At 34.9% G+C, this 21,755-nt stretch overlaps 2 protein-coding genes across 6 annotated transcripts in view; one reads left to right on the top strand and one right to left on the bottom strand.

Annotated features, from left to right (window-relative positions):
• Positions 1 to 1,931, top strand: part of cmip (c-Maf inducing protein) — a 31,983-nt gene extending 30,052 nt beyond the window's left edge. The window contains exons 20-21 of the mRNA XM_082181930.1: positions 454 to 524; positions 1,062 to 1,931. Of these exons, the coding sequence (XP_082038056.1) occupies positions 454 to 524; positions 1,062 to 1,115 (125 nt within the window). The 3' untranslated portion in view covers positions 1,116 to 1,931. The remainder of the gene's footprint in view (positions 1 to 453; positions 525 to 1,061) is intronic.
• The window catches only part of LOC309507618 (1-phosphatidylinositol 4,5-bisphosphate phosphodiesterase gamma-2), a 210,805-nt gene extending 189,724 nt beyond the window's left edge, over positions 1 to 21,081 (bottom strand). The window contains exons 1-33 of one of the 5 annotated variants that reach the window (XM_082181920.1): positions 20,639 to 21,081; positions 20,380 to 20,451; positions 20,077 to 20,274; positions 19,339 to 19,530; positions 16,724 to 16,817; positions 16,356 to 16,403; positions 16,184 to 16,268; positions 15,947 to 16,030; positions 15,711 to 15,754; positions 15,505 to 15,577; positions 15,059 to 15,160; positions 14,840 to 14,958; positions 14,656 to 14,741; positions 13,767 to 13,884; positions 13,500 to 13,668; positions 13,299 to 13,334; positions 12,803 to 12,891; positions 12,622 to 12,685; positions 12,443 to 12,523; positions 12,142 to 12,314; positions 11,434 to 11,640; positions 11,185 to 11,304; positions 10,908 to 11,088; positions 10,780 to 10,818; positions 8,841 to 8,907; positions 8,476 to 8,633; positions 8,209 to 8,299; positions 7,777 to 7,998; positions 6,247 to 6,371; positions 5,769 to 5,889; positions 5,510 to 5,680; positions 5,034 to 5,116; positions 4,133 to 4,248 (exon numbers count right to left, since the gene is read on the bottom strand). In XM_082181920.1, coding sequence (XP_082038046.1) covers positions 4,243 to 4,248; positions 5,034 to 5,116; positions 5,510 to 5,680; positions 5,769 to 5,889; positions 6,247 to 6,371; positions 7,777 to 7,998; positions 8,209 to 8,299; positions 8,476 to 8,633; positions 8,841 to 8,907; positions 10,780 to 10,818; positions 10,908 to 11,088; positions 11,185 to 11,304; positions 11,434 to 11,640; positions 12,142 to 12,314; positions 12,443 to 12,523; positions 12,622 to 12,685; positions 12,803 to 12,891; positions 13,299 to 13,334; positions 13,500 to 13,668; positions 13,767 to 13,884; positions 14,656 to 14,741; positions 14,840 to 14,958; positions 15,059 to 15,160; positions 15,505 to 15,577; positions 15,711 to 15,754; positions 15,947 to 16,030; positions 16,184 to 16,268; positions 16,356 to 16,403; positions 16,724 to 16,817; positions 19,339 to 19,530; positions 20,077 to 20,260 — 3,432 coding nt within the window. In that variant the 5' untranslated portion in view covers positions 20,261 to 20,274; positions 20,380 to 20,451; positions 20,639 to 21,081 and the 3' untranslated portion in view covers positions 4,133 to 4,242. Of the gene's footprint in view, positions 1 to 4,077; positions 4,249 to 5,033; positions 5,117 to 5,509; positions 5,681 to 5,768; positions 5,890 to 6,246; positions 6,372 to 7,776; positions 7,999 to 8,208; positions 8,300 to 8,475; positions 8,634 to 8,840; positions 8,908 to 10,779; positions 10,819 to 10,907; positions 11,089 to 11,184; positions 11,305 to 11,433; positions 11,641 to 12,141; positions 12,315 to 12,442; positions 12,524 to 12,621; positions 12,691 to 12,802; positions 12,892 to 13,298; positions 13,335 to 13,499; positions 13,669 to 13,766; positions 13,885 to 14,655; positions 14,742 to 14,839; positions 14,959 to 15,058; positions 15,161 to 15,504; positions 15,578 to 15,710; positions 15,755 to 15,946; positions 16,031 to 16,183; positions 16,269 to 16,355; positions 16,404 to 16,723; positions 16,818 to 19,338; positions 19,531 to 20,076; positions 20,275 to 20,379; positions 20,604 to 20,638 lie in introns of those variants that run through there. The other 4 variants (XM_082181922.1, XM_082181919.1, XM_082181923.1 and 1 more) reach the window with 4 other exon arrangements.
• Positions 21,082 to 21,755: the final 674 nt, after the last annotated feature.

The raw sequence follows: 21,755 nt of genomic DNA, 5'->3' as shown, positions 1-21,755 counted from the left end.
AACCACAGTCATTGTTCGCAGATAATTTTCCTCTCTGCCGTAGATCTCAAATGTCATTTGCTGTCGTGTTTTTAATTTTGCCACGTCACGTAACACGCACAAAAACCAGTGGGTTTTCAGACATGCTGTTATGCCTGGCCACAATTTGACCACAAGTACAAATGAGATTAAATAGAAGATCATCAGGTTCTTTCACTTTACCCATATTTTTATTTTATTATTTTTTTAGACATATAAACCATCATCTATTTTTGTTGTATGGGTCTAAGCATCCGAGTAAATGACAGCATTTAAAAAAAAATTGCCGAACTATCCATTTAACAAAATAAATGCAGGAAACAAAAAATGTTTTATTGTAAAGAGCCTTTAGTGTGTGTCCGGACTCCTGACACATTTATGGTTTATATTAGTTAACATGTAGGACAACTAACTTATTTCAACTTTACCTTGCAGCTATGAAAAGCCTGTGCAGCCTGAATATGAACAGTACTAAACTCACTGCGGACACCTATGAGGACCTGAAGGTAAGAGGCTTGATGTCTTCTTTCAAAAACATAAAATCTTACCGACCCTAAACTTTAATCAGTAATGTTTATTTCCCCCAAAAAATCTAAATACTGTCATTATGTGGTGCTTTCAAAACATCCATTTCTTTGAGCATTACAACCAGCACAACCAGTCTCTACTTTCCCAATTCCATTTGGTGACACTAATGGTGCATAAATTACACATTCACCTTCAAATCTTATCATGCAGCCAATTTTTTATTGCCTATGTGCACAATGTGATTTACACAAGTAAAACTTGTTCCTGGTTCAACAATAGATCAATCAATTGTACACTTGACCCTAAAATCAGAGAATGATGGGCCGATAGGAATGTTTTCCAGGAACATCCCAGACAGCAACATGGTGTCGGCCCAGATCCGGCCCACATCTGGTACCTGTGGAAATCCACGTGTACCAGATGTGGGCTGGATCTGGGCCAAAACTATGTTCCTGTCTGGGATGTCGCATTAATCATCTCGATATCTAAACCTCTCTCTCCGATCCTACCCACAGGCGAAACTACCCAATCTAAAGGAAGTGGACGTTCGCTACACAGAGGCGTGGTGAACACAATTCTCGAGGAGGTTTATAGACACAGGAAATCGCTGACACATCATCCGAACTCAACATAATCAAGAAACGAGGACTGTATTTATAGGAACATCATTCAAACGGCAAGGACCTTCTTATAATATCATAAACGTTTAAGAATCATCTAGTGTCTCATCCGAATCTGAGGACGCTCTTTGTAGCGACATCACAATGCAAGAATATGTCCCGTGACATCATCAGACAGCACAGGAACCTTTCTAGCGACATCGCCTGGGGACTTTATCTCGTTCTCGCCTTTATCTCAAACCCCCTCAGAGGAACCATGTCCCTCGTTTTAACCTATAACTGGCGTCTCTTTTTTGTCCCCATAGAAGACACAGTTGATTTCTCCCTTTCTCCTTGAACCACCTGGAGCCAATTCCCCTGTGGTACCAGCGTCTGGTGAAGGCCTGAATATTCAGAGCCACATTCCAGTACACATTTTGATATCACCTCCTTTGTGGAAAGCCAATTTCCACATCGTTCTTTTTTTTTTTCGTTTTCTTTTCCTGCTCTTGTTACATGTGTGCTTGGTCCTGTCGGATCAAAATCTGTCATTTTTGCATCCTCACAGAGATTTCTTGTGTATAATGTGTCTGTTAACGATGTTCACTTCTTGACATGTTCATCTCTATATCTCTATCGCTCTGAAAATCATTTTTTATCAACTTGAATAAGCATATTTTTCCATACACTGCTTTCATATGTGTGTTTGTAAAGAAAATCGACGTATCCCCATTTTTAATGCAAACATTTCAGGGGCTTCTCTCTCTCTCTCTCTCTCTCTCTCTCTCTCTCTCAAAAAAAAATTTTTTGTTTGTCATTTTCTTTTCCTTTTTTCTTATCTCTCCTTTTTTAGCCACATTGTACAGTGTAATTTTAATTTCACACCCATATTTAAGAGAACGTCGTCCAGGAAGTAGTCTGGGACTACTTTGTATTTATGAGCCCCCTCCCCCCCTTCTGGTCCTTTTTTCTTTTATTAAGTACTTTTGTCAAATGTACTGAACCAAGATGGTGCCTAAAACATTTTCTGTAAAAGATTGCATCACCTAGCAACTCTGAGGAAAGTCAGCTAAGTTGTACATAGACATTATGGACTTTTAAACAGATTAATAGGCTTTATTATTCTCTGTAAACTTTGCCTCTAGTGGTCAATAGGAGTCCACAAAGAGTGTCCTGCCACAACGGTTGACAATGTTCCTCATATTTATATCAAATCGAGCCAAGATTTGTGCGATGTTATGCAGTTTAACCTTTTTATATTTCATTTTCTCGCTTTGTTTTGATTAACGTCTCTGCGAACGTATAGTTTATGACCACTGTAATAAGTTACATACAATATCTTGACTTGTAGAGAAATGAGACAGATCTTGTAGTAAAAAAAAAAATCTCATGAAGACGGTCAGAAATAAAACAATCAATTTGCCGTCCTAACTCGAGTTTTTCATGTTTACAAAGGCGTGTCTGTCTCCACTCCCACTTTAAACTATATCTAGATAGAGTCGCTGCCCCGTCCATGTGGCTGGTCTTGAAAGTAGCGTTTTTTGTAGGTCCTGCTTGGTGTGTGCGCATTCGATTTCACACAGATGTAGATGCCGTCCAGAGGGGGGCGTTCAGTACTGGGCACCTGCCATCTTGCATACTGTATAATGTACATATGAGTGTATATAATTTCCCATTTCTCTTTCTCTCGTGTTTTTGGGAGACTCTTTGTTGCCTTCACTTTTTGAGATGCGTGCGTGCATATGGTCACCTAATTTTGTTCCCCTTCCCGCCCCCAGGCCAAGTGTACTGTCATTGCGTTCAGGTCTTTTTTTTTTTTATTAGACTGTATGATATGTTTAATCCATTTTTGTTGCCTGTTTTGTTTCTTTTGTATGTTTAATTCTCTTTTTGCATGTTGCAATTTGATCATACGGATTTAAATATAAAGGGTAAAAGCACTAGCCCCCTTCAACCACTTACCATATGGATCAATACGTGTTTCTAAAAGTGATAGATGGACAGAGTTTACGTGCATGGAGTAAACCGATGGATTATATTGGGAATGTGTGTTAATAAGGTGCGTTCGTGAGTGGCTACAAACTGTGCCATTCTGTGCACTGCTGAAACTCAAGCCGTGGTAATGTGACTGACACTTTGTAATGGTCTTCAGTCCTAACAGTGGACCATTTTTCTCTGTGCGGGGAAGGATTAGGGGGGCTGGGTTTCCCCCAGCCTTCATTTTGTTCAAAAAGAAGCCATCTCTTTGAACTGATGGCTAATCTATTGGGGTGGAAATCCAGTTTATACTTCGGTCAACTGTTTCCTGATTAATTTGTAATATCCTGTGGAGCTCACTGTGCTATCTGTGTTTCCAATGTCTCCTTATCAACATATAATGTCTCATTAATTTCAGCTTTTATTTTTCTTCTTTTCTTTGAAAAGCGCTTTTTGTAATGTTGAATTGAGACTGAGTCTTAATATGATGTGGCTGGGGTCCTCGCGGCCCCTGCAGCACAGGCGTGTACATACAGAATGAACTACATTATCCATGACTCCTGGAGTTTTTTGCAGATAGAACTGCTGCCCTTATTTCTTCTGTGTTTTCTGCTTCTATCTACAGCTGGGTTGCTGCTGCTGCTCTGTGGCTGTTGTAATGAGAACACACAACCTTCAACAGGAAAATAAGCCTAATATGTGAACCAGTTTCAATCAAAATAAACTGTCTGTGAATATGTTTCAAATAGAAAGCTTTCAAAGCTTTTTTTATTGATGCATTTTACCTTTACATTCACTAGTTTAGCCATTTGTCTGAAAAAAATGGGGGTTTTATATTCCCAACATATGTACCCGTTTTTTACCGTGATGTTATTTTGAGATGTAAGGATGCATTAGGGAGAAAAGGAAATTCTGTTATCCTGTATCATTATGAACCAGAAAACATGAGCACGTGAACAAATGTGAAAAAATTTTATGTAATACAAATAGATATACAGTTTATTTAGATCTTATCACAGCAGTTAAATGTATTTCTCCAATGAAGTCCATAGTGACAGTCAAGTCCATATTTACATTGACTGGTCGGCTACTTCCTGGTGGTAAAGACTTGCTATTTACCTTACACCTGTTGACAAAACAGATTTTTAATTACTGACTGGAACGAGGAAGTGGTAAAATTGTAGGTTGGACTGGTGTTACTGCTTTTATATCAGCAGTCTTAAGGTTAAAAAGGGTTAGTTTACCCCAAAATGAAAATGTTGTCATTTACTCATCCTCATGTCGTTCTAAACCTGCAAGACTTTCGTTCAGGTTTGAAACGACATGAGGGTGAGTAAATGGCAATATTAAAATTTTTGGGTAAACTATCCCTTTAATGTTCATTAATCTTAAAATGTATTTATTAAATCCAAGGTGCTAGTAATACAGCTTATTCTAACATAATCCTCCTGAATACATTAACATGACTGCTCACATGGTCTGCCCAGTCACCCTACATTAGTGCATTAAATATATTCAAGGTGTTATATAAATGATGGTAAAATGAGTCGAGTAACTTCTTTCGAAGTCTTCAGAAGCTGTATCTGTCTTTTTGGTGCTGCAAACATCACTGTTCACATACATTACATGCAAAACTCATTAACATATGAAAGCACCAGTCAACATCCAAATCCTTTACTTGAGAGCGGCAAGAATTGCTTCGATTTTCAAATACCTGCAGTACACCGACACTGCCACAAGGAAAAGTGTGTAGCCTACGTCTGCTTGGACTCTGGCGTGACGTCAAAGACCGTTTTTATAAATATGAACGTTGGCGTGGATTTAAGCGTACGCACACCCTAAGATCAAATCTGTGCACGTTTTATAAATGAGGCCCTAAGAGAGAGAAATCAGTTTGTGTGTGTTTCTCACCTCAAACTGTTGTACATCCACCAGAAGAGATGCAAGCTCTAGGTTTTCATTAAACCTGTTCTTCAGTGGGACAGACCGATACCCTAATAAAAAGACAAAAATAGCAGAAGTGAAATGCAACAGCTCAGAGACCTTTGGAGACTGTAAATAAAGAGGCTCAATATTATGAAAGAAAGGTAATAAAATCAATGCTCCTAATGAACACATGAAACCCACTGAACCCATAATATGCATGCGCTTGACATCACCATTTTCAAAAATTGTTTCCGAAAACGCTGTTGCCGTGTAAATGAACGGCCAAAAAGGCATAAAAAGTTTTCAGTATTTAATTGAAAACAGTGTAGTGTAAACGGCCCCTTAGAAGTCTGGAAGATAAATGCTCAAAATGCTTGAATTATATATCTATAGTCAGTTCACTAAAAGAATGAAATATTTACAAGACATACTGGTGGCTCTAATCCATTGGGTGGATTTACCTGAGCGAATACCTCTGAAAGGAAAAGTGGCATGTGCAAGAAACTTTGCATCAGAAAAAGTGTCCTCCTCAAAAACCACAAAGCGCAGGAAGGCCAGGTCCGGCTCATCTACTTGAAAGCATTTTGGTGGATTCATTGGGCCCAGCCACACTGGATTCAGTCCATTATCCTCTGTAAAGGTACAGTACCAATATTCAACAACACTACTGTAATCTAAAACAACTTTTTCTCTCAAGAACTCTCTTTTCCACTTCCTTACTTAATATAGTAGTCTTGAAACTGTAGTCATCTGCTTGACTTCCAGTGTACGGCCACAGCTCAACCTGCACAAAAGGACTGATGATGTGATCTGGATTGGGCAGATGCCTGGCTGCTAGCACCTGAAGGGAACCAAAGAAAATTACATTTAGAACATTTTGGAAAGACATAAAAGTTAGCAAATGATGATGTCATTCCTATTCCTTTAAAGGGATCATTCAACCAAAAATGAAAATTCTGTCAATAATTACTCGCCCTAATGTCGTTCCAAACCCAGAAGACTTTCGCTCATCATTAAAACACAAATAAAGATATGACTGAAGATGAACAAAAGTCTGGGTTAGGAAGAACACGAGGGTGAGTAACTGATGACAGAATTTTCATTTTTGTTGGAACTAGTCCTTTAAAATTGCATGGTATCATCAGCCATCATTCTAGAACTCGATAAAACTTCAAACTGAATCAACATGGTTATTTACTCTGATTCGGATGTTTTGTTTAGGAGGCTTCTTCTTGGTTGGATTTCGAATCCACTCTGGTTTAAGCACGTAACCTGTGCCTCCATTCAGACTGAAGAGAGCACTGTTCAGCTGCATGAACTTATCTGAAGAGAGACGCCATTAAGATTTATTAGACACATTTATAGAGACCGGTTCTGAAGTTTAACAATCATAGAGCAGACATTAGTGTAAACTCTTCTTCTAAGGTCAAGTACAGTCATGGTGGATAACTTCACATGAATCTTACAGGAAAGTCAAGACGTTTATGGCTAGCTGAATAATGAGTAATAATAGCACATGTGGTTAAGGGATAGTTCACCCAAAAATTTAAACTGGCATCATTTACTTGCCCTCATGTTGTTCCAAACCTGTATGAGTTTCTTTCTTCTGTTGAACACAAAGTAACCAGATAGTTGAGGATAGCCATTGACTTCCATAGTGGGAAAAACTGGTAACCAACATTTAAAAAAAATCTTCTTCTGTGTTCAATGGAAGAAATAAAATCATGCAGGTTTGGAACAACATGACGGTGAGTAAATGATGACACAGTTTTCATTTTTGAGTGAACTATGCCTTTCATTCTTTCCCAAACAGAATTGTTAACATAGCCCTCTATCGCCCCCTGGAGTACCGACGTTTGTTACTCCCACATCAATGTATGAACATTGGAAACTGCATGATTCAGTTGAGTTACTTTTGTTACTTTCATTGTTTTTGCTTTTTTGGAGATCGAGGGCTTCTATACCCATTCACTTTCATTGTATCCATCTTTTTTTTCAAAGCAGAAGTAACCTATTTCTGTGAGTATGAGGAGACTTCCGATTCTTTTGCTGCTATCGGTAAATAACTGGAAGAAACAACAAAATGCTGTAGATGTTTAAAAAAATTTGTAGCCGTTTGCAATATCAAGCAGCATAAGGGACTGTTTTTGTACAGCTAAAATAACTGGAAGCGGATGAGACAAGCCACAACACATTCAAGTTATATACACACACATCATTTTTTATATATATATAAATTATATAGTATATATATCATTTTTTTAAATAAATTTATACATTTAATTCTGCAAGAACACAATAATTTATCAAACGTGACAGCAAAGACATTTAGAATGTTCCAAAAAATATATTTTAAATAAACAATGTGCTTTTGACCTTTCTATTCATCAAAGAATCCTGCAAATATATCATGTATTATTATCAAATATTAAGCAGCACAACTGTTTTCAACATTGATAATAATAAGAACGTTTTTTTCACCAACAAATCAACATATTAGAATAATTTCTGAAGAATCATGTGACACTGAGGACTGGAGAAATGGCTACTTAAAAATCAGCTTTGCCATCACAGGAATTAATGACATTTTAAAATTATTTAAAAAGTTATTGTAAATAGTAATAATATTTCACAATATTACAGTTTTTACTGTTTTTTTTTTGGTCAAATAAATGCAGCCTTGGTAAGCATAACTTTTTTCTTTCTCTCTCTCTCTTCTTTCACGTACCAGCAGTTTGGAAGTTGAGAGCCACCATTTGGCAGCCTAATTTCCATGAAGGACAAGGGTCAAAGTTGGAAGAATCAACTCGTGTTCCGGAGGGATACACACGGGTGAGAGCTGTGCGGTTATACTCCAGAATGATGTCTGATTTCTCCACGCCACTTTCATTCCCCTCTTTTGGAATCATGTTATCCTTGACGGAGCGAACCTCTTTGTAATTGTATTTTTCTGAGAGGTCATAAAAGTGCAGAATGGAATAATAAATGAAATGAAATGTCCGGTTCACTCACCTCAAAACATTTCTGGAATGTTTTAAATGTGGCCTTGAAATTGTTTTGCTTAATGTTGATGTGTTTGATACAGTACAGATGCTTTTCATTGTAGTTTGTTTCAGATTTTTTCATGTTTCTCTCATGCAATGTTCTGGAAATTACATACCAAATGGACTCTTTTTGATAGATTGACAGTACACCACAATGTCTGACATCTCAATAGCTATGTTGGTTTTGGACTCCACTTCTGATATTCTCTATTTTGAGAAGGAAGATATTGTCAGCACAGATATTCTATTATTCACAGGACTCATCAGTCATCAAAACAATATAAATATATGCAGAAAAATACAGTACACTCATAATCAAGCACAATAACAGAACATGAATGTGAGTTTGTGTGGCATCTCTTGTGAAAGACAGATATACGAACCGCTTTCTCCAAACACTGCTCTCTTTGGATGATGTTGAGAATCACCTGGTACCATTCGTCCACCTCCTCCAAGATCTCACACGTGAACTCGGTTTGCCTCAAATTCTCCTTGTCCATTAGAGTCACCACGAGGTGTCTGGTATATTTGGTTTTGCGAGCTGAGGAGAACCCATTAAAATCAACAAGAAAGAGTCTTAATTTATATTTTGTTAACCATATGGGGCTTTTTTCATAGAACATTGATTAATGAAAAAAAATTTTTTTTACAGTATCTGATGAGAATTGTTGAGTTTTTTTATGTAAGTCACAACTAAGCAAAGTGTGTGTGTACAATCAATTCACACAGGTGACAAAGAAACTCTTACCAACATTACACTTCAAGATGTCCACCACACCTTTACATTGGACACCTAAGGGATTGTCTTCGGCGATCTGAAACAATCACTGAGCTCAATTCAAATATACAAATATGTATATACAGTACATACATTTGTATTTGAATACTTTGTAAATAAATATATTTTATACAAGTATATAAGTATACAAGTATATAATGTTACTTAATATAAATTCACATTAAATAGATGCAATGACTTTTAATCAATTATTTTTAGTAAATGCATGTCAGATGCCTAATAATATTAAAAATAATTGATTTAAATAAATGATTATGTATGTAAAGTTTCTCAAATAATAATATTTTACTCAATAATATGTTAATAATACATTTACATACATACATTTTACATTTAACTGTGAAAAGTTTGAAAACATTAAAAATATATATTTGTTTTTGAAATAAGTCTCTTTTGCTCCCCAATGCTGCATTTATTTTCTCAAAAATACAGTAAAATATTGCGAAATATTATTACAAATTAAAATAACTGTTTTCTATTTGAATATATATTTTAAATGTAATTTATTCCTGTGATGCAAAGCTGAATTCAGTGTCACATGATCCTTCAGAAATCATTATAATATTCTGATTTGGTGCTCAAAAAGCATTTCTTATTTTTATTATTATCAGTGTTGAAAACAGTTGTACTGCTTAATTTTTCTGGAAATGTTGATACTTTTTCAGGCTTTTTTGATTAATAGAAAGTTCAATCAACAGCACTCATTTGCATTTATTAAATGTATTTATTACATTTATTAAAGCATTTACTAAATAGAAATCTTCTGTAATATTAAACATCTTCACTGTCACTTTTGATCAATGTAATGCATCTTTGATGACTAAAGTATTCATTTCTCTCTTTTTTAATCTTTCCCCAATGTTTGAATGGTATCATTGGTTCCACAAAAATGTTTAGCAGTAAAAAATAATAATAATAATAGTAATAAAAATAAATGTTTCTTGAGTAGGTAAGCAGCATTTTGGAATGATTTCTGAAGGAGTTTTGTCATATTGTCAGTCTGTTTTGATTTCTGTCTTTGTCTCTGTCTGATTAGTTCAGTTCTGTCTTTCTCCGCCCCCTGACTGTTTGTTTCTATGGTGTTTGATTGATTGTTAGTTGTTTACACTCCACTGTTTTCCATGTTCCTGGTTTTTTATATCTGCCTGTGTCCTGGCTTTCCCGTTCCTGTCTTACCCTCTGGATTTGTTTGTTTGATTGGACTGATTTACTGTGCTCTGACCTCTTCCCTGTTTTCGACTACGATTACCCTTTCAATAAAACTGCATTTGGATCCTCAACCTTGTCTCAGAGCAGTACGTGACGGATTATGTGACACTGAGGACTGGTGTAATGATATTAAAATGGTTAATAAGTAATAAAAAAATAGAAAATAAGTTAAAATTGTAATCTTATTTCACAATATTGATGATTTTAATGTATTTTTGATGCAGTAAATGTAGCCTTGGTTAGCATAAGAGTCTTCTTTCAAAAACATTTTTTTAAAAAAGTAATGTTTCCAAACATGTTTGTACTATTTAAATATAAATATATATATAAAAAAAATATATATATATATATATATATATATATATAATATTAAATATTACAGTATAATATTAAATATATTCAGTATAATCAATTATTTTAATTAATTTTATTTTATATTATATAATTCTTTTAGAAATATAATAAATATATAATATTAAAAATAATTAATTAAAATAATTTAATATACTCAATATCAATTACTTAATTATTTTAGTATGTATGGTCAGCTGCCATATATATATATATATATATATATATATATATATATATATATATATGAAACTAAGTATAAGGTTATACTATCCTACATTTTAAGATACCCTAAAAGTTTCCAAATACTTTTTAGGGCCAGACATACCTCACTGTACAGCTCACTATCATATGTTGAGAGATCATCCTGCAAAGGAAAAAGTTACAGTTTGTATATGGTCACAATTGTTGTATCTCCTATAGAAATATGAAGTGGCTCTGTGGCTCTTCTCTCACCATATAGAAGCGCTCCACTAATTGTGGTGTTACAGGGTAGCGTAGTTTTATCTTGTCATGAAAAATATGCTCACGGAAACACCTGACCATGTCTTCAAGGCTAAAAAACTCGTAGATGTCTGCCAGCACATACTTGCTGTTGTGTTTGCATATCAGATAGTGCTTGATATCCCCTTCAACTCTGAGTAACAAATAAACAAATTAGAATACATACAGAGAAAAAAAGTAAGTGTCTATGAGGATAGTAAGGAAATAAAAAGGAAAACATCTAAGGAACCTGATTGAAAGTGCAAAGGTGTCAGGCTCTTCTCTCTGTCTGATGAGGAAGGCTCCATCTCCAGGGATCCTCAGAAGATAGTCTTCTGCTTCGGCTCGACTCAGGTTACTGTAAAACCACCTAAAGACGACAACACAAACATCTCCGATTGTTTCTAGTTTCCGTGACAAAAAAAGGTTATGTCATTGAAATTTGTGTGTATGAATAAGTGCTTAAAGATCTAATTTGAAATTCATGTTTTCTTTTTACCCCATTTGGTGGTGAGACACATAATTGAGCCGAGGTAGGAATCTCGTAAGACGCAAATTGAATCCATCATACTTAATCAGATTTTGTCTATAATGCTCGATCAAGGCACACAAACTTGGAAAACACTGCTTGTTTGTCAAGAAGAAAGACGTGTGACCATTTTCTGAGGACCAGAAGATTCTGTAGTGCTGAATTCTCCCACTCGTCCTATAGAGAGCATACAGTATATTATTATTTCAACATTTTCTATTTGCATTATTTCTCTTTGTGAAAATTATCAGTCTAAGGAACATTTGAACAGTATCCAGTGGGGAAAATAATTGTTTGATCCCCTGCTGATTTTGTAAGTTTGCCCACTTACAAAGAAATGAAGGGTCTATCATTTTTATGGCAGTCTATAATTAAAAAAAAATGTATATATAAATAAATAAAAATTATATATATATATATTCCCCACTGTATGTGTGTATATATATATATATATATATATATATATATATATATATATATATATATATATATATATATATATATATATATAAAAACTTAAAAATGCCTTTGTTGGACCACATAATGTAAGATTCTGTATTATATGCAGTAAATTTTGTGGCACAGGTGTGGCAGGAAATTCAATTAGGACCCAGCTTTAAACCTTAAAAAAAAAAAAAAAAAAAAAGCATAAGAGTAATGAAAGGATGTGCAGAGTACCAGAGGGAGATACTGTAGGTTCTGATGAATGTGTCACTCTCTCGCACCAGAAACGTTCCATCTTTTCCATCCTTCCCTTTACAGAAATCACGCAGGAGTTTTTCAGCGGTTGTTCTGCCCCCGGCCAGCCGTCCATGAAACCAGGTCGCTGACTGGAACAGGTCTGAACCGTCCTGAATGTTTCCAACAACAACAAAAAAAGAGTTCATGAGTGAACAATTTCTCAAAGTGGCTTGTTTTTTAACAGGAGTTGAACTGACTGGTTTTTACAAAGACAATGATTGTAATCTTCTTCCCATACCTTAGTACTGTCTTCCTCCCACTTCTCTTCTGAATAGTACAGCTTATTATCCAAGATCACACAGTCATGCTTGTAAAACCTCTACATTAGAAAAAAAAAATATATATATTATGAATTATCTGACTATGAATAAGGGACAGCAAAAAAAAGCAGATTACATTTAAATTAATTGAAAACACCTTGTCTATTGAATCCCAGATGCAAAGCTCACCTTCCTTCTCCACTACACTGTTTTTAGCCTTTCTTATCTGCGTTGAAATGTGAAAATATGAAAAACTGCCCCGTAAAACCTCATTCAGTTCTTTTGACACTTATTTTTTAAATTGTTTAACGGAAACTACAAATAAAGAAGTTTAAAACATGTGCACCTTCTCTCTGTATGCGTTTCCAATTTTCTTGAAGCTGTCTAATTTTCTTTTCACAGCCGCATTTCCCTTTTCTTCCTCCAGCTGTTCAGAGCAAATAAAATTACATATGACATACTGTATGTTAAAAAACGAATGCAATAAAAACTCATGCGCATAAATGTGCATTTATTCAGTTAGATATATGCTGGAAAGAGGACAGACATTAAATGAGATCCATTCTAATGTGTAATCAGTTTGATCTTTCCATTTTCTGTCACACCCACATACAACAACAATGTGCATCAGTGTATACACAAAAATACTGTAAATCACCAAGGTGACTAGGATTATTTAATTAAGTTTGCAAGTTCATCTACTGAATATTAGCTTTGAAAAACAAATCAGAGCTGGGTGTAGTTTAAACATTAGGTTGGTTTTTACATGAATGAGATTAGCAGCTGCTTTCATTTTGAGCTCTATTTGAGGAGGGTGTCGTGTTTTGTGGATACCTTATCAGTGCGATCGCTCTCTTTTATTTTTTGGTGCTGTTGGAGAGAATAAATAGATAATCATGCACTGTGACAATGATGAAACTAAAAAAATGATATTCTCAGTCACTGAATCATGTTACACTGGAAACTGAAGCAGTTTGTCCTTTTAATAAAGTTGGTTCAACCACATGAACGGACAAATCTGAAGGTTTTTTCTACCTTGATGATGATCTTGCCCTTCAGCTGGTTTGGTGAGGGTAGATGTTCTGCTTCTGGATCCAGTGGCTCGGTCAGGAGCTTGTCCTGGAAAACATCTCTTAACATCTGAGCCATCATTTTCTGTTGCTTGATATTACAGTGTTCTTCTATGGACAGCACCACAGGATACCTGCCAAAAGGAATTAAAATAAGAGTGTGTTGAATGTTACATTTACAATGCACAGTGATAATGTCATTGAATGTGTTTTGTTGTTGTTGATGACTAACTCAGATGTTATGAAAGCATGAGCATTGATGGCCTCCACCGCATCTTTAAATTTGATTTTGGAGGTCATGGTCCGACCATGGAAGATGATAGGTTCATTTGGACCATTCCAACAGTCCACTGCATTAAACACACACAAAAAACATAACATAGAGCCTGATATAAAACAATATTAATTATAACCTGTTTTGGGGGTAACGCATTACAAGTAACATGTATAACGTAATCAAACAGTTGACGGTAGCCATTGACTTCCATAGTAGGAAAAAATACTATGGAAGTCAATGGCTACCGTCAACTGTTTGATTACCAACATTCTTTAGAATATCATCTTTTGTGTTCAACGGAAGAAAGAAACTTATACAGGTTTGGAACAACATAAGGGTGAGATTGTGGGTGAAATATCCCTTTAATGTTAAGAGATCATTAGTATGGTACACATAGCTCTAGGGGTCAGGAAAAATTCCAAGTGGTCAGAAAATAATAATATTCTAAATGTGTTTTTAAAAGAAAATGTAAATGTATGTAATATAGGCTTTGTTTACTGCGTTAAACACTTAAAAAACAACTGCAAGGATTGGAAGAGAACGAGCCTCAGCCAGGTGAGTAAAAGTAACACAAAAGTAACGTGACGCATTACTTTCTATAAATAGTAAATAAGTAACGTAATTAGTTTATTTTTGGGGAGTAATGTAATATTGTAATACATTACTTTTAAAAGTAACTTTCCTCAACACTGATTATAACCATACAATATTAAAGTTTCCAAATAACTAAAAATCTTGGTACCACTAAAATATAATTATTCAACATTGATCCATACATGCATATGAAGCAAAACTGGAATAAAAATATAAAGTTTAGTAGAAAATGTCTGAGAAAAACACTGACACTCAATACAGCGGCAGCCGAGCCTCAGGCTGCGCACATAAGCTTCTGTTGAGGACTCACTGCGCAGTTGATCTCCAGTCAAATATCTGTGAAAAAAGCAAAACACATGAAGTAACACAGGAAGTTCATCATGACGAGGAGGAGCTGCATGTGTGTCATGAGCATGAAGAACAGCAGCACTGACGTGTTGTGAGAAGAGTTGATCCAGTAGTGAGACAGAGGATTGTTCATGTCGAGTGGGCAAATCTCTGAGAACTTCTGATCCCAAATTGAGTTTTCTTTGGAGAAGAGAAAACTGAGGAACTAGAAAGACAAGAGAGAAATTGCATTGATTTGTTTAGGTGCAGAAAAAGATTTATTTGGTGTGAGGAAGTCAAACTAAACAGATCTATGTAGCCTGTACCTCTCCAGCAGTAATATTTGGGTTATTGGACTTCCTCATGGTGTCATCAATGAAGATGGTCATCATCTCTTGTACCTTATTAAAATCTTTGGCCCAGTCCTCCTACAGACAGAAAAAAAAAAGGTAGAGCTCATTTTTAATGAAATATTAATTTTCAACATGTTTCTTGAGCACCAAATCAATAGGATTTCTGAAGGATCATGAGACACTGAAGACTGGAGACAGCTTTGTAATCAAAGGAATAAAATACATTTTAAAATATATAAAAATAGAAAACTGTTATTTTAAATTATAATATGTAATATTTCACAGTATTCACAATATCAAATAAATACAGCCTTGGTGAGCATAAGTGACTTAATTCAAATACATTAAAAAAATCTTACAGACCCAAACATTTTGCACAGTAGGCTAGCTGGATAAAAGATAATATACATTAGTCTTACCTTCTGTTTATTTAAAAGAAAGTTTTGAAAATCATAGAGGGGAAGTACAGAAGATTCAGGCCCATCAGTATTACTGCAGAGAAATACATAGAAAAAGTAAATATGGCTCTCATCATGGTACAATTAACTTGTTTATTTAAACTCTTTAAAACTTATTTAAAATCTCATGATATGGCCCATTTAAAGCACCAAACTGAACCACTTACCTCATTGTGAAAGCGGCAGGCCCCCTTTCAAACTCTTCTAGCAACTAATAAATGATTAAAATAATAATAATATAAATTAGCCTTGATGTTTTACAATTCCTTAAATATTTATATCATGTTTAAAACAAGTAAATGTTCTATTCAATAATACAAATAACATTCATATACAATGGAACTGATACTCAAATAAGAATTTAATAAAAAGTACAACAACAAAAACGTAATTGCGCACTCACCATCTTCTGGTTTTCAAATACTAAAAGATTGTAGAATTTGTTAAACTGCTGAAAATCCAGGACATAATCTTTTGCGCCCACCTCCTGAAAATGCAACATTCAGACTTACAATAAATGTTAAATGTGTTTTAAGCAAAAAATTAAATCTACTCTTTTAGGGAGTACATCTTGAGTTGCTGCCGAATGCATTAACGTAAAATGTAGAATTCAGTGATATGCTTTCAGTATTATTTGTACCACAAATCTTTCCTCCAGAAAACGTCCACCTGGCACAATGAAGTTCATTTGTGGCAAAAGAGACTTGAGCTCTTTCAGGGTGATGCTGTGAGAAAAAGAAACAGATGACTACAGTGAGACTGGGTGATAAGCTGCAATGAACCTGGATAAGCAGGTGAAAGAGAAAGATAACCTATTTTTCTTTGTCTGATCAACCAAGTACATCTGCTTCCTCAGCCAACTACAGTAAGAGGGAAAACAGAGAATGAAACAAACATAATGATTTGGGTTACGGTTCATGATACACAAGGTATACTCTCTGTAAGTGTGTGTGTGTGTGTGTGTGTGTGTGTGTGTGTGTGTGTGTGTGTGTGTGTGTGTGTGTGTGTGTGTGTGTGTGTGTGTGTGTGTGTGTGTGTGTGTGTGTGTGTGTGTGTGTGTGTGTGTGTGTGTGTGTGTGTGTGTGTGTGTGTGTGTGTGTGTGTGTGTGTGTGTGTGTGTGTGTGTGTGTGTGTGTGTGTGTGTGTGTGTGTGTGTGTGTGTGTGTGTGTGTGTGTGTACCTCTCTATAATCTCTGGTGTGTGAGCCACCAGTGTCTCCTGTCTGAGTAACTCCAGTCCTGTCAGCCATTTTTCTGCATCCTCCACTGAATCAGCTGTGGAAGACAAACGGCCAACAAAATATTTCTATGAAAATTTTTGCTAACGTTCCCATTAAGGTATAAAAACGTTATTTATGAATGTTCAAAACGTCCAGTTTTGACTTTTAAAAATGTTTCTGGTTATGCGAACATTCCATTTTATCATTTTGCAAACATAATGGAAAAAGTTACTTTTGAATGTTCTCTGAACCAGTAGGCTAATAACATTTAAAACCCGTTTGGCGGTTTTTAACATCCAACTAACGTTTCAGGTAAAAACGTTACATGAACGATGTAGCCTATAAATGATGCTTACAGTTTTTTTGGATTGCTTACACACTAAAATTAAAAGTAGTACACTATTAGCAAAACCTTACACTCAAGAAGCAAAACATCAGCCCATATTTGCACAACTATAAGCACATTGTCAACCTCACACTTGTTGCAAAACTCTACACACAGTGATTTGCAAAACACTAAGCACACTTAACATACATTACACACAAAAATCTATCATGAAGTCACTTCCTTGCAATACCAAAGCACTGACTGTCAAATTACCGCACCGTCCAACCAATTGGTTCAACACAGTCTTCAGGTGTGCAAACACTTGTTTGCTTAATTGTAGACACACCAATCAGGTGTATAAGCACTATAAAAAGCAGCAGTCATTCAAGACGTTTCTTTCCAAGGTGTCTTGCTAATGACAACATTGCCTGCGATGTTGATGAAATTCTCTGGCCAGATCCAGCTAGGCGAAGAGACAATGTCTAGTTTACTTTTTACAGTAAACTTACAGTACAATACGTAAAGTGACATTTTGTTACAGTATTATGAATCTCCAGGTCAACATTTTGGGCGTGTTGAGAAATAAATGAGTTTCTTCAGTCTGCAACATTGGTCTTGTGTAGTGTTTGGTGAATTTACATTATATTTGTACTTTGTTGATTGTACCCATACACAAAAGAAATATATTTAAAATATATTTTCAGAGTATATTTTGGAATATATGCAAATATTTGAAATTGGCCCAATAAATATATTTCACACTTACTGTAACATCATATATTTTTTGTTATATTTCAGAATATTTTTCAAAGTATTTTTTTCTGTATGGGTCCCCAAAAGTGTCAAAAATATATGTGGCATATATTCCAAATACATTGAAATATATTCTGAAATATAACAAAAATATATGATGTTAAGTGTGAAATATATTTATTGGGCCAATTTCAAATATTTGCATATATTCCAAAATATACTCTGAAAATATATTTCAAATAAATTTCTTTTGTGTATCTAATCATAGGGAAGTAGAAGTGCTAAAAGTGTTTTAGGTTTATCACAGCAGAGTGTAACTCGTGCGAACAGAGTATAGTAATGTGAAACGTGTGTGTTTCATATGGTAACAAAGTGTGGTTTTTAAACAGAAGTGTATAGTTTTTACAAGAGTGTTTAATTATGCAAAGGATCTGTTGTGTTTTGCTAATTGGGTGTGTGGTTGTGCTAACTGTGTGTAGTGTTTTGAAAACACGGGCCCTGTTTTGAAAATCGTGCTTAAGCAATCCAAAAAAACTGTAAATACATAAATGAAAACATAATTAAAGACTAAATAACTTTGAACAAATATTTTATTAATTACAGGACGTTTGTTCATAAATTTGAGAGAACCTCATCCTTACCACAATGCTAGCGAAAGTTCTGAGAACATTCCCTGTAACAGTTAGCTGAGTATAATCACAGAATAAGCACAACAACACTATCATAAGGACATAATGAAGTGGTGAGACGGTTGCAAAAAGCAAATCATGATTGTTCCCCACGGTACACTTGAAGACATACTGTGCTCCATGGGGACCATTCCGGTAAGAGAACTTGCTAGCAAAGCTGTTTACCAGGATATGCAGTTTTTTTTCTTTTTCTTTTTTTTTACAATGTTGGTGATGATCATGGTGATGATAGTGTGCTGCTTTCCTCATCACGCTTTTTAGCTAGCTTAACCAGCTAGCTAAAAAAAGCTAGCCAAAAAGGTGGTCAACCAAAAATACCAACTTCATTGGTTAAAAATTTTACTGGTGAAAAATATGATGTTCCACCAGCTAGCCAACTAAAAACAGTAATATATTATATATATATATATATATATATATATATATATATATATATATATATATATATTATTGTAATTTAATATATTTTAAAATGTAATTAATTTATGTGATACGAAACCGAATTTTCAGCATCATTCCAGTCAGAAATCATTCTAATATGCTGATTATTATATTTCTTATTATTATCAATGTTGAAAACCGTTGTGTTGCTTAATAATTTTGTGAAAACAATATTTTTTAGGATTATTTAATGAATACAAAGTTCAAAAGAACAGCATTTATTTTTTTAGCATAAATTATAAATGTATTTACTGTCACTATTGATCAATTTAATGCATCCTTGCTAAATAGAAGTTTTTTTTTTTTTTTTAAAGAGTCTTATCTCTTTGCTGTGCACTTACAATGTGTGAGAAACATTTGCATACCTTTTAGAATCAGTGACTTTAAAATAAACTCAGATCCATAGAAGATGGTGAAACACGTTTTGCTGTCCTGCTGAATCTCTTTTTCAGACTGCCGAAAGATTCTTTGAAATATACTCCCCCTGTTATCGTTAAATCGCTGGAAATCCTTGAATGTCTTCCACTGGCGAACCTCCTTGAGCTCAAAAATGTCCACTGCAAATATACAAACACATATAGTATAATGCAATTATTCAGTGAATTTTATCTTCAATATAATTGTTCCTTTGAATAACTAAATACCAGTGCTTGCATAAGCTTGAAGATCACATGTGTTTTCACAGACACGGCTTATATTAAGCCATAATTAGGCCTAAATTATTCAAATTCAATTAGGACATTTAAAAAGTTCAATTTGGACATTTAATAGCTTTTATAAACATGCCTTAGGGAAGAAAAAAAACATAACTGGTGTGCATCTTGAGACAAAACAATGGCACTGACATATTTTAAGATATCAGTCAGTGCAAGTTGCTTTCAGCTCAAACATGCATTGTCTGTAAATCCAGGAGATAAGGTTTCTGAAAAATGAGTTAGAGAAATTAGAGCTTAAGTAGGATATTAGACCACACACTTTTGTAATTCTACAATAATAAAACTGTTATTTTAAAAAGCATTACTCTGTTTGATTCAATAATTTGCTTTAATAATTGAGCTTAAACACTGCATTGTGTCAAGCCTACATTTAAGTAAGAAACTTACACATTGTGACTATCCTGTTGCCGGAGCGTATCAAGGCCACCTGCATGGTCTCCATCATGACCTGGACAGTGAGTCTCTCAGCCTTCTGCTGATACACCATCATTTCAGTACCTGTCTGCAGATGCTCAATAATCCGACTCCTCTCGTCCTCTATTAGCAAATCCCGCTCATTGCCACCCATCATCACTGCATCTGACACTGATAATGTTTTAAAAAAAAAAAAAAAAGTATTCTTATGAAAGCAATAATTGTGTTAAATGTTAGATTATTCATGTAATGTAGCCTATGTCCAGACGCACTTACCTTCCAGTTTCTGTGCACAAATCAAATTGAGAAATGACAAGATGATGTCAAGTGGTTATTGTCCAACCAGGTCTTGAGAAAAAAAACACATCCTGTGGCATAAACCGCTTTCTAATTTCTCATGACAGAAGCAGTGCTTTTGCATCATTCTCTACACAGGCTTTTCAGAAATCTTTTTTTTTTAAAGAATGTATTTTATATTTATGAAAACCGTTAAAAGTTAGATTATTCATGCAATGTAGCCTATATTCAGACTTACCGTCCAGTTCAAGTGCACAAATCAAACAAGAAGATTTCTATTGGTTATTCTCCAGACCAGGTCTTGAGAAAAATCACATCCTGTGCATGGCATACACAGCTTTCTAATTTCCTATGATGAAAAGCAAAGATTTCCAGATGACAAGAGAGAGAGAAATACCCAGATCATCTTCATTGAGTTACCTGTGAATTTATTAAAACGCAATATTAAGTAAATATCCGTATTTATGAGACCGCAGGCCTCCAAACCAATATTTAGAAAGCTCTCTTTTTAAGCAGAAATTTTAAATCATGTAAGATTTGTAAGTGGCACAAACCTTGCTTTAAAACCAGGGGGTGAAGAACAAATAAAAGAATTGGTTAAAATAAGTGGATTTTACTGGAAGGAGAGAGATTGTGAGAGATGTCAGATGTGCAATTTTCTCAAATAACAGTTGTCAAGTGTGGTTCAGTTTGTGCAAAACAGCATCCACCCACACCCTCTGTTACTGGCAAAGCAAATTTAGATATTAGAATCATCAAAATCATGGGGTTGGTTCATCTTAGGCTTTGTCCACATTAATATTTTTTCGTTTGAAAACGCATCTTTTTCTCTCCGTTTTTGGCCTTCAAGCGTTTAAAAAATGAAAACTCAGTTTTAAAATCTATCAGGATTACTGCCTTCATCATTGATTACACAATATCGACCTTGTCACACAAGTTGATCAAGTTTCAAAAATCTTTAATAATCCACTTTGAAGGCAATCCAAAAAGGCAGAAAAAAAAAAAACACAACCTCTAACATAGACGTTACCACAAGCAGGAACTTAACCTTAAAGTTCACAGATCACTGGGGGTTTGTACGACACTATATGGTAATATAGTACAAATGAATTTAAACTGAAGCAAATTTGTCCAGCAAGCAATAGCCGTCATTTCACAGTCTAAGTTAACTAGACCTGATATAGTCCAGGAGTAGCTCACATCTAGCCAAAATAACCTTGAAATTTGTTCCAAAATAACTTGCGAGATGTATGATACATCATGTAAGTGAAATCAGCAGTGATTACAAGGTGTTTGGTTTCATTTCTTTGACATGCTCTTTGTGCTATTCTTGGGCTATGGTTAGACGTTTATTA

Source organism: Leuciscus leuciscus, assembly GCF_965113295.1.
Source record: "Leuciscus leuciscus genome assembly, chromosome: 10".
In the NCBI taxonomy this organism is placed as follows: domain Eukaryota; kingdom Metazoa; phylum Chordata; class Actinopteri; order Cypriniformes; family Leuciscidae; genus Leuciscus; species Leuciscus leuciscus.
Note: the sequence above shows the minus strand (reverse complement) of the source record. Positions and strands in the feature narration are given on the sequence as shown.